Source organism: Cyanistes caeruleus, chromosome 7 (genome assembly GCF_971803275.1).
Source record: "Cyanistes caeruleus chromosome 7, bCyaCae1.hap1.1, whole genome shotgun sequence".
Lineage (NCBI taxonomy): Eukaryota > Metazoa > Chordata > Aves > Passeriformes > Paridae > Cyanistes > Cyanistes caeruleus.
This window is the reverse complement of record NC_141707.1, coordinates 25,938,415-25,955,089: the sequence shown is the minus strand read 5'-3', so window position 1 is coordinate 25,955,089 and position 16,675 is coordinate 25,938,415. Positions and strand designations below refer to the sequence as shown.

Below are 16,675 nucleotides of genomic sequence, written 5' to 3'. Positions count from 1 at the left end.
TGCAGGACAGAGAGGATATGAATCACTCAGAAAAGGCAGGCAGTGTGGAAGGTACTCAGGGATAGTCCTCTGTCAGGGAACACACAAACACCCTCATGGAGAGCAATTGAAGGCCACATTAGTTTCACCTGGTTTGTTTCAATGCAGATGAATTTCTTTCAGTATTTTCAAGATTCCAATTCAGCTGAACTGAAGCATGTACAGCCTTTCTTTGAGCTCCATGAGCACAGAAGTATTAATCTTTGATTAAATGCTTTGTCAGCTAGAGATCCAAGCACATAACACACAAAGATGCAGCGTTGACAGCACTGTGTACAAATAGCCTCAGGACATCTGCTAACCAGCCAAGATAGAAGGAATTGAAAGATATGTGTTTTCTATGCTTCCCATTTGTCACCCCTCCTGAGTAACACTTATGCAGGTAAGGGGAGACCTTGGACACTGCAGCACACACAGTCCTTGCTCTCTCTAAGAAAGGCAGCCTGCTGCTTTAGCAATTGATGTGCTGCAGGCAAACTATTCACTAAAAATGGAACAAGGCCAGTAGCTTATTTCATAAAGGAAACACTGAACAGTCATCAGAAAATCATGACACCAAGAGAGCAGAGTACTGGGAATCTGTCCAATGACCATGCTCTATGGCTAGGACAGAGATACACATCAAAGACATACAGCTATTGACAAGAGCCAGAGATCAACACTCAGAGCCAAGACAGACACTACAAACAACCTGAAAATCAAGAAAAGAGCCTGGCTAAAATCTTTGCTGTTTAAAATAAAGCTTAAAGAAACACCCTCCATCCAAAAGAAGGGAGGCCCCTGACATATCCCCTTAGAAAACTGGTAGCCATTGACTGTAGAGGCCTTGGAATCTCCTCGGAGGCAGAAAGTGAGTCTCTCAACCCAAGGTTCTGCAGTAAAAGCACCCAGATGTGTTCCCTTGGGCTCAAACCAGGTGTGGACAGTTTAAGCACCTTATCTTACTGAGTTGAAAGGCAAAAGTAGTACATGAAAAACTGGGAATAATTTTTGTGAGGATTCCTCTCGTAACTACTGGCAAACTCTACAGAGAAGTCAGGGATTAGGGCTCCCTCAGGTAATGAAGATGTGGAGAGAACAGGAAGGTCATTCTGCCCACTCCTATGCTAAAATTTCCCCAAGGACTCATGCATTCAGGTGAAAACAAATCAGAAAGGACAAGAGAGGCAGAGGCCCACTGTCCTCCCCCAGAATGCAGCCTGAGCACTGAGAGCAGTTGTGATGTTGCTACTTTACCTTTTCACTGGGCCGGAAAACGATGGGCAGAGTTACAGACATACCAGGGTTCAGAGTAATCAGCTGCGGGAAAACAGTGAAGAAGAATGGCGTGGAAGGAGAGCTAGATAACAAAATCAAAACAAGAGATTTTGTCTAAGGATAGGGAGCTTAAGTTAGCAGGAAACAGAATAAATAACCAACACCTCCACACCCCACAATTTAGAAGCACTTTACACATTGAACCTCAAGGGTACTTTGGCAGCAAAACAGTAGAGAGGGACAGAACTCAGGTGTCCAGAAAACCTATTCCCAGCTCTAAGTACCTACCCCTTCCTTGAACAATATTTTACATTTTCAGGAGATGCTGTATGAGCAAAACATATAGGGTAGACACATTTGAGTTTCAGAGCAGGGAGGGTCACAGGGACTGCTGGAATGGCTCAGCATCCAGAGGGACTCCGAGAGGAATGGTTTTAGGTCATACTAGTGACTGGCTGGCATACATCCACAATTAAAATCTCACTAGACTGGAAATGCCTCACAGACAGAAGTATCAGCAAAACAGAATTTAAAACAAGGCATTTCATTTAACAGACTTTTGCCAGGAACAAGGCCTGTGTTTCTGAATTAGCAGGTTTCTGTCCTGCAACGTAAGGGTGCACACATTGTCTCCAGCACAGCACCCAAGGGGAGAGAGGGAAGGTGAATCTGAAAAAAGGTGCTGATATGACTGATACAGCACGAGGAGTACAAAAGACAAACAAACTTTCCCACGCACCTGTAACTCAGCTTCTGGGCTTTCCCATGTACATTTTTCAAGGTCAGGTGTTTGATCATCTCTTTTCCAAGTTCCCAGCCATGCCAACTGAGCGTTTCAGGCACCTCAATGCCCCAGATTATGACTTTCTTCTTCTTCTTTGCCTCTCTTGCCGACACCTTAGGGAGCAAGCAGCATTTTGGAGGAAGAGAGGAGAAATCACTCAAAGAGCCTTTTCTCTACGCTACAGGCTTCAGACTCTGGCACCGGATGAGAGGAGCCACCCGGCGGCAAAACTCGGGGCCTCTCCAAAAGCCCTGCTCCGGGGCCCAGAGAGGACACCTCCTGGCCACAGCCCAAACAGCAGATACTAAAAGGTGTGATGAACGACGGATGCAAAGGCTAAACGTTTATTTCTTTCTCTCCTCTCCCTGCCTGACAGACAATCCACCCACGTCAGTAGCACTCTTTGCTCCTCCGCTCACCTTCCTGTCATAGCCACTCTTCCGAAAAGAGTCAGAGCTTTGGGGCTCGTCATGCACCCGAGGAAGCATCTGGGAAACAAGAGGAAAAAGTCCTCACACGTGCTGCTCCCTCACCCACAAAGCCTTTTCTGCCAGGAGCTGGGCACTCCCAGCCACCCGAAGCCCCTCCTCAGGCTCCTGGCGGCGCTGAGCCTCCTCCTGCAGGGGAGCAGCCCCCGCTGTGTCCCCGCTTGGCAGCTGAGCCCAGCCCTCTGCACAGAGCACGGCTGTCCCGATCACCTGTGGAAGGGCTCTCCACGGCGCTGGACAGCACAGCCCTGCCCACTACCGGCCCGCAGAGCACAGGACAGCAAAGCTGGCCTTTGTAACCTGGCCTGCCCGCTGGTGCCCCGTATGCATGAGTGTGGCAGGACCCTGTTCCCTGTTCCAGCTCCCTGGGGCACGGCCCGCTCCGCTATAACCCTGCTTGCCCCGGGAGCGGAGCGGAAGCCCGGGCCCCGAGTCACCATTGCCCACGGGCCAGTCCGGCTCCTTCGATCCCAGCCCGGCTCCCTAAAGCACCGGGATCCCGGGACACCTCGGTGCCGTCCCGTCCCTGCCCTGGTCCCGGTCCCGCAGCGCCGTGCGGGCCGGCCCGCGTTGCCACGGAGACCGGACACAGCGGTTCCCGCAGCGACAACGGCGGCCGGCTCGGGTCAATTGCCGCGGGCGGCGGCGGCCGCCAGGGGGCGGCGGAGGGACGCGCGGGGAGGCGGCGGTGGAACGGGCCCGGGCCCGGAGAGGGAACGGGCGGGCGGGGGTCGGGAGAACGCGGAGGGCTGAAGGAGGCCGGTGAGGAGTTCTCAGGAGTGCAGGGGGGAGACCGGGATCAAGGGCAGGTGGGAAGTTGGGGGGCAAGGAGATGGAGAGCGGGTGGAAGAGGGAGGGATGCGGGGCTGCAGGAGAGAGCGGGGGATGAGCGGTGTTGAGGATGAGTACAGCGGTGGGCAGCAGCATAAAGCTGAGGCAGCTAAAGGGGCCGTGAAGTCCGTGTGTGCAGCGGCTGGATGAGTGAGGACAGCGTGAGATCGCAGGGTGGCAAGGGGTCAGGCTGCAGGCTGCAGCAGGGTGGAGAGTGCTCTCATAGGGATGGAGTGACACCGTAAAGGGACCAGGTCACCCTAAGCTCCTTGGTTTGTTGTTACGGCTGCCAAAAGTGGTGAGGGGGCCAAGAGCAGCAAAGGCACAGAGGGTGGGGAGCCCTGGGTGAAAGAGCCCATCAGGTATCATTTTCATGGAGCTCCACCACCAGCCATCACTATGGGACAGTCCTACATCTTCCCAGTGCCTTGGGTGACCCTCAAGGAGACAGGACCTGCATTTTTCCGGTGGGGAAAGACAGAGAGTGCCTCCGGGGTGCACAGGCAGTGCTATGGTGGAGATTTAGGCTGGCCACATCAAACAGCACAGGGCAGAGGCAGGAAGGAGATGCAGCTTTAATGGCATTTGTCGATGTTTACAAATGAGTCATCCAGCTAAGCAGCCCAGCTGTAAATCAGCACTCTAACTCTTCCAGCATCAGTTGCGTCCCCTCCTTTGTCCCCCTAGCCCTGGACGAGTGCCTGGCTCCTCCAGAAACAACCTCATAAATAACAGCAACAAAACAAACCCTCCTGCAGCCACGGTGGGCCTGAGTGCACCAGGCGCGAGATGAACGCCTCCCATCCATCACTTTAATGATTGTACTCTGGAAATTAAACCTGTCATGGCCCATCAAGGTGAACGTTTTAGGCCTGTGACACGCCTTCAGCTCCCCTCCTCCTTCCTGGCACTTTTGTGGCTTTCCTTCTTGCCTTTTCTTCTCTGCCTCTACAATTCCTGTCCCCCCATTTCAGCCCTGCTCCAGTGTGTGGTACTCCCTGTGGTCTCCTGCTGAGCCAGGTTGCATATCAGGTGATAGGTATCTTCAGCAGCCATTGCCTGGCAGGTGCCACCATTTCTCTGCCCAGTCCTTCTGTGTTCCTGCTGGGAGCTGGCACAATTCTCCTGGAGCAATGGGTCTCTCCTCCTCTGTTGTCCCGACAAGCAAAGGCAGGGAATTAGGTACTATCCTTTCATGCTTCCCCATCCCTTCCTCCTTTCCTTGTATTTTGTCCCCCTCTACATTTTATTTCTCTCTTGCCCCACGTTACACCAACCACAGCAGGCTCCTGGCACCTGCTCCTACCCTGGCTCGTATCTACCCACTTGGAGCAAGGGCTGCCGCCTCCCCAGAACCAGAGGTCCCCACCGTGCAGTTCCAGGGGTCTGGACACCTGCATGTCTTGAGATGGACTGATTAGGGAGAGGGAACCTGGGCAGTGAGGATGCCATGTCCCCAGGGGTAAACTGCTGAGCTGCCATCAGCCACTGTGGGTCACTGTCCCCCCGCACAGGACCGTCATCCATCTGTCCGTCTGTCCCCATGCTCCTCTCTCCTGTCACCTGCTTCCCCTGCTCACCTGTCTGTGTCCCCCTGCCCAGGGTGCTGCCCTCCAGCCACTGACAGGCTTTTCCCAGCCTTGCGATGTATGACAGCCCCACGCCAACGCTAACCCGTCCCTTCCACCACTGACTGCCAGAGATGAGCCAGGATTCCACAGGGACTTGTTACACTTCAGCAGGAGGAGCATCATGGTCTGTCTGGGAATGGGTCACCCCCCCCGGCCCAGCCTGCTCCACCCCTGCAGCTCTACTGCAGTGCACGGGAGTGGTGAAGCAGGGCTGCCCCCTCGGGCTGGCCCCTCTGCCTTCACGGCCATCTCAGCACCCCAAGGGGAGACCCAGTAAGTGCACAGAAAGCATGGGAGATCTATAGGGCCTTCCAGAACTCTCCAGCATCCTGTGAGGACATGGGCAATCTGCTTACTTAAGGGAACTCAGTGCTTAACCCTAGTGTTTCTAGGGAAGTGGTAGAGAGTGTCAGTCATCCTCCTGCTACCAAAGGCTGATTTCAGATCAGTCAGAGTGAGCAAGATCCCAAAAGCCTAATGAAACAAGCCCAGAAAGGAACTTAGATAGGTTAAGCATCACCATGGGAAAAGGGGAGCTCACCACAGCACTGAGCCTTTGCAGCCTGAGCACTTTCCTGCCTCCCTTCACCCCCACTTACTTGGGGAAATGCCACACCAATGCAACCAGGCTAATTGCAGCATGGAAATCAGCTTTGCTTCACAGGACAGTTTTGCCTTGCAAAGCACAGACCCTACCAGGGATGCAACTGGTGCAGGAGGAGGCAAGGCAGGCTGGCATGCAACCTGGGCATCCTTCCCAGCTCTTCATGCCACCAAGGGGAAGGACAAGCTGGCACCACACTGTGATGTGCTGCTCCAGGCACTGTCAGATCTGTAGGAAAGTAGCAGTGCAGTCAAAGAAAGGTCCAGGTCTCTGTTTTCCAGCTGTGCCAGCAGGCTGCCAGCTATTCAAGTTTGCTCTCCTCACCCTTTTCCCCAGAGACCTGGTAGGACAGCACAGTAGCAGGACAGGGGATTTTCCCGTGCCCTAAGGAAAAGCACAGGCATCCAGATAACAGCTTTATAGGGGAAGGATCTGGGGACTCCTCCAGATACACACAGAGGAATAATTACAAGTTAAATAGGATCCAAACACACATAAGTTAAAGAGTGGCAGGTGCCCTGCAGCCCCCTGCTCCTTCCAGGCACAGTCTGTGTCTGCCAGCAAAGAGACTCCCCCCACAACACAGCCTGGCCCTTCTCCCAAGCTGGCTCCATTCGCCTTTCACAACACAGAGCCAATCTTCCTCTCTGTGGCACCCATCTCGTCCTCCTCCTCTTCCTCGCCCCCCGAGCAAGACGAGTCCGGACCATAGCTCAGCTCGGCGGTGCTGCAGTGCAGGCAGCCTGAGTCAGGGCTGTGCCCCATGAACTCGGGGCTTTCAGCAGCTTGTCCCTGGGGCTCGCCGGGCAGCAACTTCTCACAGGTTTTGCTGAGCCCTCGTTGCTTCTCAGCCTCCACCTGAGCCCCCTGCTCCTTGGCCTTGCGACTCCGCTTCCACTTCATGCGGCGGTTCTGGAACCAGATCTTCACCTGCCAAGGGAAAGCCCCCAGGGGAGAGGATGTACCCTGTTCCATCCTGTCCCCACTCACCCCCTCACCTTCCCTGCATGGAGGGTCCCCCCAAAACCTCTTCATTGTGGGGTATCCCATGGTGCTACAAGTATGTGCAAAGAGGCTGAGGCTGTCACAGAGAGAGGAATAATGGGGGCTGCTGCCTTCCCCCGTCCAGACTCCAGCCAAGGATATGCACTGGGACACTTCCATTTTAGCCCCACAGAAAGCATGTTGAGGAATGGGAAGGCTCTGAAACCCAAGCTGGGGGTGCCAGGTAAAAAGAGGAGCAGTATTTCTGGGTACCCTTCACAAGAGAAGAGCCTGGAGCCCACCAGGCAGGCCTCTGCAGGAGATGCCCTTGAAGAAGCACCGATGGGAGCAGTGGGGTGTGGGGCTGATGGCATTAGCATTAGCACTGCCCATGACCCTGACCTGCCCCCATGGCAGCTCCATGGTGCTATGCTCCATCCCCCCAGGACCAAGGTACCTGTGTCTCAGTGAGCATCAGCGACGTGGCCACCTCAAAGCGCTTGGGTCTGGACAGATACTTGTTGAGCTTGAACTGGTTCTCCAGCTCCAGGAGCTGCTGGCTGGTGAATGCTGTGCGGGGCCGACGGCATTTCCCCATCAAGCCAGATTGTGGGGCAGCTGTAGAGCAGACAGTGGGTAGGGGTCAGGGGACAGCAGACTGGTAGGGGGACAACCCCTCAGCAAATGCAGGATGAAGGAGGAAGGCAAATGTCTCCATCATCTCCCACCCCAATAATGGCTTTATTGCCCGATAGGAACCAGTGAGATACGTTATCAGGCCTCAGTGTACAACTGGGATCAGTGCTGTGACTGAAATTAATTCTCTTTTTTTATTGCTGGGCCGCACAGGTGGCAGCTCAACGGCCAGGGGCTGCAGCGGGGCTGTCCGTGAGCTCCACTATCTCGCCCGCAGCCCTTGAAGGCAGAGCGGCACTGAATCAGGAGGCAGCAGGAACAAAGGGACCTTTGAGAGTCCAGCATGGGGTGGCTGCCGCACTCTGTTTGATCCTTGCTTATCTCCTCTCCACTGGCTTTATTGTCCCCCTGGGGTTCAGCTTTTACGGCTTCTCCCAGCACCACAGTGGCAATCAAACCCAGGGGTTTGCAGCTGGGAATGAAGTGCTGGAGCAGCAGGAAGGGGTTTGGGGGAGAATTGGGGGTGGAGGTGGGCGCTAATGCAAAAGGACCTTGGCACATCCCTGCTGACACATTTTGGGCAACAAGATGGACCATCCTGGCCCTAAAAGTATGTCATGCTTGGCAAAGGCCACTCCAACTCACCCACTTTGCTGGGCATGGGGCACCATTCATGTTATCTCCCCAGATTCCAGCTTTGATCCCAACCTGCCCATCTCCTGAGGTGTCCACCAAACCCTTCACAAACAGTGATGACGCATGAGGCAGGAATTTATGAAAGAGGTATTAACTGATCACAACACAGGTTTGATCCTAAGGACCTGGATGCTGGGTGGGTCAAACAGACAGAACACAGGCTGGGCTAGGGCAAACGCCTCATGGGAGCAGGATAGACACAACCCCTTCTTCTGCCTGTAGCGCCTCAGCGTCAGGACAGACAGTCTGTGGGACCCACCTTGTAACCACCAGCCAGTTAAATGAGGGACTGACTGAACATGATGCTGATTATTTTGCATATGAAACATATCCAAGCCTAAAACCAAATGAGAGGTTCAAAAGATTTCCAAGACACATAGAGATGAAAGATCCAGTCTCAGCTCTGCAGAGTATGGAAGCCATCTGGGCTCTGACTGGTTGTGGATGCTCTGGCTGTACAAATCCTCCATGGAGACAGGATCAAACAGGTCTGCAAAGGCTTCCTCTGGCTAAGGAAAGGAGGTGTTATGGGAGCTAGCATCTGCAGGGATGGGGCAGTCCAAGCTAACACTCTTTGCAGCTCCTTGGGGAAGGAAAGGCCAGAGATGCAATTAATCTCAGAGATGAAATTAATTCCCTCTGTGTTGGTGGGGGGCACAACACAAAGCAGCCCTGGGCAGTGTCCAGCAGCCCAAGGACTCTGGGTCTCAGTGAGCCTCCTTTGCTGACAGAGACAGGAGAGTGGCTGGAGCATCTGGAGCCCGAGTCCCTCCCTGCAATGCAGCTGCACTGTGCAGTTTGGCTGTACCAGGTCAGGGAAGGGCCCCTCTGAGCAGTTCCTCTTTCTGAGCATGGTCTGTAGGGAACATTTTGGGGAAAGAGAAGAGAAAAGGTTGTGCTCTCTCAGCATCCAATAATCCAGGAGTTCTGTGCTTTCTGGAGCTGGAGGGTCTAGGAGTGAAAAGATACCATATTCCCAGTCTCAATTCCCCACTCCAGTGCAGAAAACCCAGGTCTCAGCTCCTAGGGCATTGCATCCTCAGCTCCCAGGGCATTGCATCCTGCTCTAGGGTGCACAGAAATCCTTCAGATAAACCTGAAAGTCTCCTCTGTGCCTCGTCTAGCAAGGTCATATGTGACCAGACTAAAACCAGACGTGGGAAGAGCAGAGGTACAGAAATGCCTCACAGAAGAATCTCAGTCCTAAAAGCAATGCAAGTTTGGTCTGTCCAGCTTCAGAGGAGCCTGTATGGCAGCTTGCTTGGACAGCACCCTCTTGAGGGACTCACTTTTCCCCAGGTAAGCTGCTGACTACTTGGGAAAAGAAGAACAGAAAGTTTGTTCAAAAGTCAAATAAATACAAACAGGATATATCCCAAATAACTACCAATGCAGGGGACTGATTTCTGGAGAATGGTCCTGCTGCCAGCCCTGATTTCCCCTTCTCAGTATGCAATTCAGTTTCAGTGCAGTGTGTCCATTACAAACACTGTACAGAGCCTAACTTCCTTGGAAACTCATCCTGCCTCCTTCCCAGTGCTGACAAAAGTACCCCCCCAGTCCTCAAAGCCCTCTGCCACCACCAGTTCAAGCCACCACCAATCCAATGCCCAGCCTATAGAATGTGGCTGGCCATCTAATCTGTGACAATACACCCTTCAGAAGCTGTAAATATCCATCACCACTGCCCCCCACTGTGACTTGTTCAAGATTTGATCTCCACACCAGGTGGAGTAAGCCCAAGCCAATACAGCTGACCTTCAGCCACCCACGGCAGCAGGACCTGAATGACCAACATCTCCGGCATCAGCTCTGCTGTTACCTTCCCTAAAGGACTCTAGCTCTTGTGTGGAGAGAGTATGATAGAAGAGGATCTCCTGATTCTCACTGGGGAAAGAAAAAAGGAAGGAGGTAGAAGCTGAGACTGAGGGAATGAAGTAGTGGCTGCTGGTAGCTCCAGCCTGTCCTGCCAGTGTGTTTTGCTGAGTCCCATCCCTCCCTGTCCTGTGGCAGGCTGCCACATGGACAAAGAATCCTCTTATGGGGTGGACAGGAAGCATTCTTCCCAGGGCTTACCTTCTCCAGTAAGTGTCAACCAAGCTGTGAACCCACCCCTACCACAATCAGCATCTCAGAAAGAACTACCCTTTGGGAAGGCTCTCCATGTTATCCGCCTCCTACCGGAAGACCAGTGACTGCCTCAGCATCACACCTTTGCTTACCAAAGGATTTATTATCTGCTCTGCCATCTTCTCCAGCACTCCATCCAGGATCAGACCTTGTCTCAACATCCCTTCAGCCTGGCAGGGCTTGGACCCCCTGATGGGTGCCTGGCATCTGGCTGCAGTATCAGTAAATAAATTGCTTGGCCTGGGGCCAGGAATGCCCTCCAAGTCTGAGGCCAGGAGCTCTGCAAGGCAGCTGCCTCCTGGATAATTAGATAAAGCTTATAAAGAATTGTTGGTTTATTTGATACAGTTCCGCCTACTTGATAACAAGGGTAATCCTAGGTTGATATTAACTCACTTGTTTTTAATTTGGTTTGTTTAACTATAGTTCACTTAACTTTGTGGTCTGGCAGATAAAGGAAAGGAAATTAACACCCTGACTGCTTTAGGTGTTTCTCCAGATGTCAGAGCTGGAAAGGAGGGAGGTAGTCTCATCATCAGGGTCATTACCAGAGGGTTTTTCTGACCTGCCAGCAGCCCTGGCCATTATCTGTGGGGCAGCATGTGCAAGGGCACTTGCTACTTCTGCTAGCCCCTTGCTTGCTCCACCATTAAACCTTGATTGCTGCTTGCCAGCTGTTTCCCAGCCCATATTTCCAGCTGACACCAGACCACTGTGCACCTGGTGAGCCTTGGAAGGCATTGCTTTTTGAATAAGTTTAAAAAGACTTATCCTGACAGCTCTCCTAGCCCAGCACAGCCCATCAGTAAGCTCTCTGCCACCATGGGCAGGGTCTAATCTGGGTTCCAGGCCATCAAGTTAGTGAGTGGGTGATGCAAGGAAGTGGTGTGCGAGGAAAGCCACCTAAGCACTGGGTCCCTCAGAGAGGATCCTTCACTCTTCTTGAGAGTCTACAGCTGTATGTCACTGCTCCCCACTTCTACAGCTCTCAGCTGCAGTGGGTCTCTGCACCTGGCTCCCACCTCTGCACAGCATTTCCACACTGACAAACAGGGCAAATAAATCACAGCTCCCAGAGAAACTAACAGGCATGGCAGTCCAGTGCCAAATGCTCCCCCTGGGAGGTTCAGGGGGTGCTCAAAGTCCCAGGATAGAGCAGGCTGGGGATAGCGGAACCTGGGCAGGGAGCATCCCTGCTTTCTGCAGCAAGGGCACGCCTGCTCCTGCACCCAGGCCTTCCACAAGCTCTCACTCCGCATTGCAGCAGAGGCAGCCAGGCACTGCACGTGGCTCTGCACAGGCAGCAAGCGAGGGAGGCACGGCACCTGCTTGTCTCGCAGCGGGGGCACTGCTCTGAGTGAGCCCAGTGCCCAAGCCCAGGCTAGCTTCCTAAGGGTACCAAGTGTCTCAGACTGTCTCCCTGGCATCCTACCTCCCCACACACATGTGATAGCAGGGAGATTGTGTGCCACAAATACCACTGAGCTTACAGTTCATGGGCTGTCCTGCTGCTTCCCCCTCCCTGACTGTCCCCAGGAGATCAAACTAGACCACACCTGCAAAACATTGCTACACATGCACCCAAAGAAGGAATTTATCCCAGAATTTAGTCTTGGAATTCCCTTTAAATAAATGTCAAGGGCAATCTCCCCCTGGGATGATCCATAATATGTCCTAGAACGCTTTCAGATTCATCTCTTACAGCCATCTGTCCACTGCTCCTGGGAGAGTTAAACATGACTGGCACCAGCAGCATTGACACTTATATACAGTCACTCTGGACATGTCAGCCATGAAGGTCCATCCGTCTGTCTGTCTAGGCTGGGTGGTGGGACAGGGACTCCCACAAACTACAGGCATCCCAGGAGCCCTATGCCAACAATGGAAGGCTCCTGCCCAGCCCACCAGCCTCCTCAGAGAGATGAGGAAGGGCTGTGGAGGCAGCACATCCTAGGAAGGTGCCCTTTGCTGTCCCTGCCTACCAGCACCACTGTCCCTGTCCCTACAGCATGGCCAGCACACTGGGGCAATATGAGCCCAGACACAGCCATAACATGCAGCTGGAGGCAGTCCTGGTAAGCACAAGGAGAAGGCATGCTGCAAAGGACCCTGATTTCAGAGCTTCAGTGAGCCCACATGAGCAAGGGCTGAAGATGCACTTGAGAACCCTAATGTTACCAATGGACAGAAATAAGGATGTGAAGATGGATAAGGTTCTCATCTGCACAGCAGAAGAATTGCTGGAGTATTTGACAGGACACTCTGGAGAGAAAGAATCCCTACTGCAAAGGGCTCCTCAGAACTGGGAACAAACACGTTTTAGTAAGGACATTGGGGCAGTGGTTACTCTGATTTAAAAATTTACAGTTTTGGCAGCTTTTGCTGTATCCTTGTTACACCTCCACGTGTCTACCTTGCTTTAGGATCTCCAGAACCGAGGTAAGTAATACTTGGGTCAGAAACTGATTTTCCTCCCTCTGAGCTTTCATAGGAGCCCTGTTCAGTGTTCCCCACAAGACCCACTGACATTCTAATCCAGTGCATTCTGCAAAGCTCTCTTCACAAGTTGTTCTCATGCCACTAATTTGGCATTTGTTTCCTTTTGGTGAGGTTTTGGATACAAGCAGCTGAAGAGCATATCCTGTTTTTGAGAGGAATGGGGCTGATGTATAAATACCTCTATGTTATCCCAGCCAGAAGCTGCACTCACTGGATCTCACTGCACTTACAGGATCAGATGCAGTGGAGCATTCCCACTCTGGTGAAACACAACCCTGTATGAAGCTACCAGGATGCTGAGATACACCAACAGATACAGACCCTTCAAAGATAACATGGCCTCAGCAAAGAGGCAAGAAGATGTAATAAATAATAAAGATTTATAACTAATAAATATTTATTTTTTTCTTGTCTTAGTGACACGTTTGAAGAGTGCACATAACCCATAGCACTGGAGGCTTATTTACACCTCTAGATTCACAGATGGACCTTTCTTAAGGTCTAGGGAAAGCCAGGTAAAGGGATACAGCATGGGGGAAAAAAACAGCCTGTTTCCCTGACCAGGTAATAAATGGGATTTTTCAAGTTAATTCTCTATAATTTTTTGCACCGTTATTTATCCAGCCTTTTAAAATTATTATTATTTTACAAACGGGCTTCCAGATTTTTAAGACACTACACTCAGCTAACAAATCTGGATGCTCTGATGGGGCTTTGTTAACCAGTCACTCCTGATTTAACGCCCATCTCTGCACTGGCCAGCACAGGGCAGGGGACCCTGCCAGGGGTCCCCAACGGGACAAGTGCCTGAAGTCAATTCTTGTTCCGTCCGTGCCCCGCAGGACCTTTCACGGCTTGGCCCATCAGAGCAGTGCGGGATCCGGTGCCTGCCCGCAGCCCTGGTGGTGTCCCCAGGAGGGGCTGGGGCAGGGCTGGAGCCGAGCACGCTGTGGGGCCGGCCGCTTTCTGCAGCTGCCGCCCGCAATGAACTCACCGGGCCCTGATCGCCTCTAGCCAGGAGCCAGGACCCTGCACGGGGGCCGATCCGGTGGGTTCGTACCCAGCCGTACCGGGAGGGATTTATTCGTTTCCCGGTGCAGGTTTTTGCCGCCGTTTCTTTATTTTCGTTTCCTTCCCGCCCCGCAGGAGCCCAACGAGCCCGCGGCGCCGTGCGGGGCCAGCAGCCGCTGGCAGCGCCTCCCGGGGCTGGGCCGGGACACCGGCCCGGCCCAAGGCGAGACTTTGCCCTTCGGATTTGTTCACCAGGATTTGTTCCCTTCGGATTTGTTCACAGCCCTCGGAGGTTCCCGGAGGGCGATTCATGTCGTGCCCCCCCATCCCCCAGCAGCGGACACCCGCCTCCCAGCCCTGCGGAGCCGGGCAGCGGGACTGGGTACAGGAAGAGCCACGCATCGGGGGCATCCCGGAGGGCTCAGTGTCCCTGCGGGGTCCCGACCCGGACCGCCTCAGGGGCCTCAGTCCGGGCTTGTCGAAGGGACCTGCACCCTGATGTGCCGGCGGACGCCCCCGGGGGTTGGAAGGGTCCGGAGCCGTGTTCCGCCTGACGGGAGGGTCAGTCCCCGGGTCACTCACCATTGAAGTCAGAGAGCCTCGGCACCAGCATCCCAGCTCGGATCCAGTGCTCCAGCGGGAAGGAGCCGGCCACGGCCGCCTTCAGGTGCTCTGCGCCGGGCGGCGGCAGGTGCGGGATGCCGGTGTAGGCGAAGGCGGGGTGCTGGCCCCCCAGGGTCGGGAGCGGGTACACGGCGGGCGGGTAGAGGGCAGGCAGGGCGCCGAGCCCGGGGCCAGAGAGATGCAGCAAGCCGGGCTTGGGGACGAAGCCGGCCGGGCCGAGGGGCGCAGCGGCCGGGAGCGCCCGCGGTGAGGGGGTGTCGGAGCGCCCGGCCGGGCCGGGGCTCGCCGCGGGGCTCCCGGGGCTCAGCCCCGGAGGGGAGGCGCTCCGAGCCGGCTCTTCGGCCAGGAGCGCTTCGATGCGGAAGTTTTGGGACTTCTCCATGGGCTTGTGCATCGCCCTGCCCCGTGCGGAGCCGTCGAGCCCTCCGGCGCCCCAGCGCTCCCTTGGCAGGGCACAGGCCGGCCGGCCAGCCCCGGGCCAGCCCCGGCACCGGCACCGGCGGGGCCGCGCTCCGCGGGGCTGCCCTCCAGGGCAGCCCTCCTCTCCGCTCCGCCTCCCGGGCACTCGCTCGCCCGACGGCACCGGGGTGGGTTTTAACCCCCCCTCCACCTACCCCAGCTCCCCATTGGCTCCGCTCCGGCCCCCCGCCCTCCCCACAGGCCGCCCTCCTCCGGCTTCCGCAGCGCTCGGACACAGCAGTGGGCACACGGCGGCCACCGACCCGCGCTACTCTGCCCCTTCCCCAGCCCCTCCACACCCAGAAGTCCCCCCAGCCGCCAGGACCCACCCAGGGCACTGAGGCCATCGTCCCAAGGCCAGAGTCCCAAGGCAGGGAAGCAAGTCTGTGGTTACAGCGACTGGAGGAGATCTGGAATGACTAGACAGGCTTCAGCACACATAGGCAAAGCCCTGCTAAGCTCCAGTGCTGCCCTGGCACCGTGGAGCCCCCCGGCACTTGGAGGGCAGAGTGCTTAGCTGGGAGGGCAGGAGAGGCACCCACTCACCAGCAGGCTCCTCTGCATCCTGTACCTGGGATCACCAGCTGTGCCCAGCTGTGCTGTCTCCCACTGCATCACTGCCATCCAGGAAGACCAGTGGACCTGAGCTGGACACACACAGGATCACCACCCTCCTTCACCTATGTCTGTCCAAGGTACCAACCCAGCAGATTGTTACTCATTTGCCTGGTCTTTACTTTCCTAGGCAAGATACAGCTTAGAGAATAACAAGTGGGACAGATAGAGGAAAGCTTTGGCTTGTCTGGGAATGGTGGTTAGCAGGAGCAGAGCTGGTCCACATCCCCTGGCACTGGCCTTCAGTGAGAGGCAAAGTGCATGCAAGTGCTTTAGGAATCTCTGCCATTAAGGGTCTGCACCCGTGTGTCTCTGATTCCCACTTTTTTGTGTCCTCATGACACAGTGACACAAGCCTCTGCTTTTTAGTGCCATATGGTGGGTCCCGCTCTTTGGAAATTCCCTGTGTTCCTTCTTCCTTCAGCATTTCCAGCACATTCCCTGAGCAAGAGATGGGTCCACCCCACTTAATCCCGTGTGCCACAGAGGCAGCAAGCAGCTGCCCAGAGAGGAGAAAGAAGTATCCAGGGAACAGAGAGCACAGTGAAGGTAGAACAGTTCTGCTGCAGATCAATAGCCTACATGGGAAGAGGGGAGCCATCACTTCCTTACCTGAGCCCTCAGGACTGACTTCAAGGATTGCAATGGTTTGTTAGCTCTGTACAGGGAATATGCCTTGTGACCTGGAGCAGAGAAGTCACAACAGAGAAATCACGGCTTCAATCACCACCATGGGGGAACAGACAGGCAGGTAGATAGCCCAGGAAAGCCCAGGTAACTCCTGGCAAGCCCTGAGACCACTTGTGACTGTACCCAGTGTGTAGCTTAGGCAGTGGGAGCAGGTCTTGAAAGAGGGGTCTGGGTCGTACCTCTTAGTCACAGCCTCATGGAAGTCCCCTGCAGTACCCAAGGAGGTTTTCCAAAGACAAGCAACTCCCCCAAGGATCAGCAGCTCACACTAGTGCCCAATTCACTGATGCTAGGGTGATGCAAGTACAACCATCCAGGCTGCATCCTTTGAATTGGACAAACAAGAAATCTTTGCTGACAGAGCCATAAAACCTGTCTGGTTTCTTTATTTGGAAGTATCTGAATAAAGAAATCTAGAAAAATCATGGAGGGATGATGAGTGGAGATATACGGACTAGACCCTGAGACCCTACAAGAGGGTTGTCCAGGACCACAGCAGCTGGCACACAGCCCATGCTGTGCAGGGCAGAGAGATGGAATCCAGGGATGTGTGCAGAAGAGCTGGGCTGGGTGGTGGACAGCAGAAGGGGCAGGATGCAAGGCAGTGATAGATGCCAGGGTGCTGATGAGTTCACAGTCTTCAGGGTCATTAATCAGATCAGAGCTGGATTAAGGTGTCTGAGGTCTGATTAGCTTC

At 54.5% G+C, this 16,675-nt stretch overlaps 2 protein-coding genes across 51 annotated transcripts in view; both read right to left on the bottom strand.

Annotated features, from left to right (window-relative positions):
* CFAP65 (cilia and flagella associated protein 65) overlaps positions 1-3,252 on the bottom strand; it is a 31,920-nt gene extending 28,668 nt beyond the window's left edge. For 9 of the 50 annotated variants that reach the window (XR_015289041.1, XR_015289034.1, XR_015289026.1 and 6 more), the window contains exons 1-4: positions 3,077-3,226; positions 2,500-2,568; positions 2,036-2,193; positions 1,276-1,378 (exon numbers count right to left, since the gene is read on the bottom strand). Coding sequence is in view for 19 of the 50 variants with exons in the window: in XM_023931158.2 (XP_023786926.2) it covers positions 1,276-1,378; positions 2,036-2,193; positions 2,500-2,568 (330 nt within the window). In the remaining 31 variants the exon portion in view is untranslated. Of the gene's footprint in view, positions 1-1,275; positions 1,379-2,035; positions 2,194-2,499; positions 2,569-2,778 lie in introns of all 50 variants that reach the window. The other 41 variants (XR_015289045.1, XR_015289044.1, XR_015289035.1 and 38 more) reach the window with 14 other exon arrangements.
* A 704-nt stretch (positions 3,253-3,956) lies between these two features.
* On the bottom strand, positions 3,957-14,675 carry LOC111942997 (uncharacterized). Its single transcript, XM_086896994.1, has 3 exons — positions 14,173-14,675; positions 7,076-7,236; positions 3,957-6,564 (listed from the first exon to the last, which is right to left on the bottom strand). The coding sequence occupies exons 1-3, from the start codon at positions 14,606-14,608 to the stop codon at positions 6,256-6,258; spliced, it is 906 nt and encodes a 301-aa protein (XP_086753120.1). The 5' UTR covers positions 14,609-14,675; the 3' UTR covers positions 3,957-6,255.
* Between the last annotated feature and the right edge of the window lie 2,000 nt (positions 14,676-16,675).

Bases quoted from the DNA above. Each gene is read 5' to 3' on its own strand.
- LOC111942997 (XM_086896994.1), bottom strand. From the start codon at position 14,608: ATGCACAAGCCCATGGAGAAGTCCCAAAACTTCCGCATCGAAGCGCTC. The intron at 7,237-14,172 runs GTGAGTGACCCG...TCTGCTCTACAG, and splicing joins GAGGCTCTCTGACTTCAATG to CTGCCCCACAATCTGGCTTG. The intron at 6,565-7,075 runs GTACCTTGGTCC...TTCCCTTGGCAG, and splicing joins TGATGCTCACTGAGACACAG to GTGAAGATCTGGTTCCAGAA.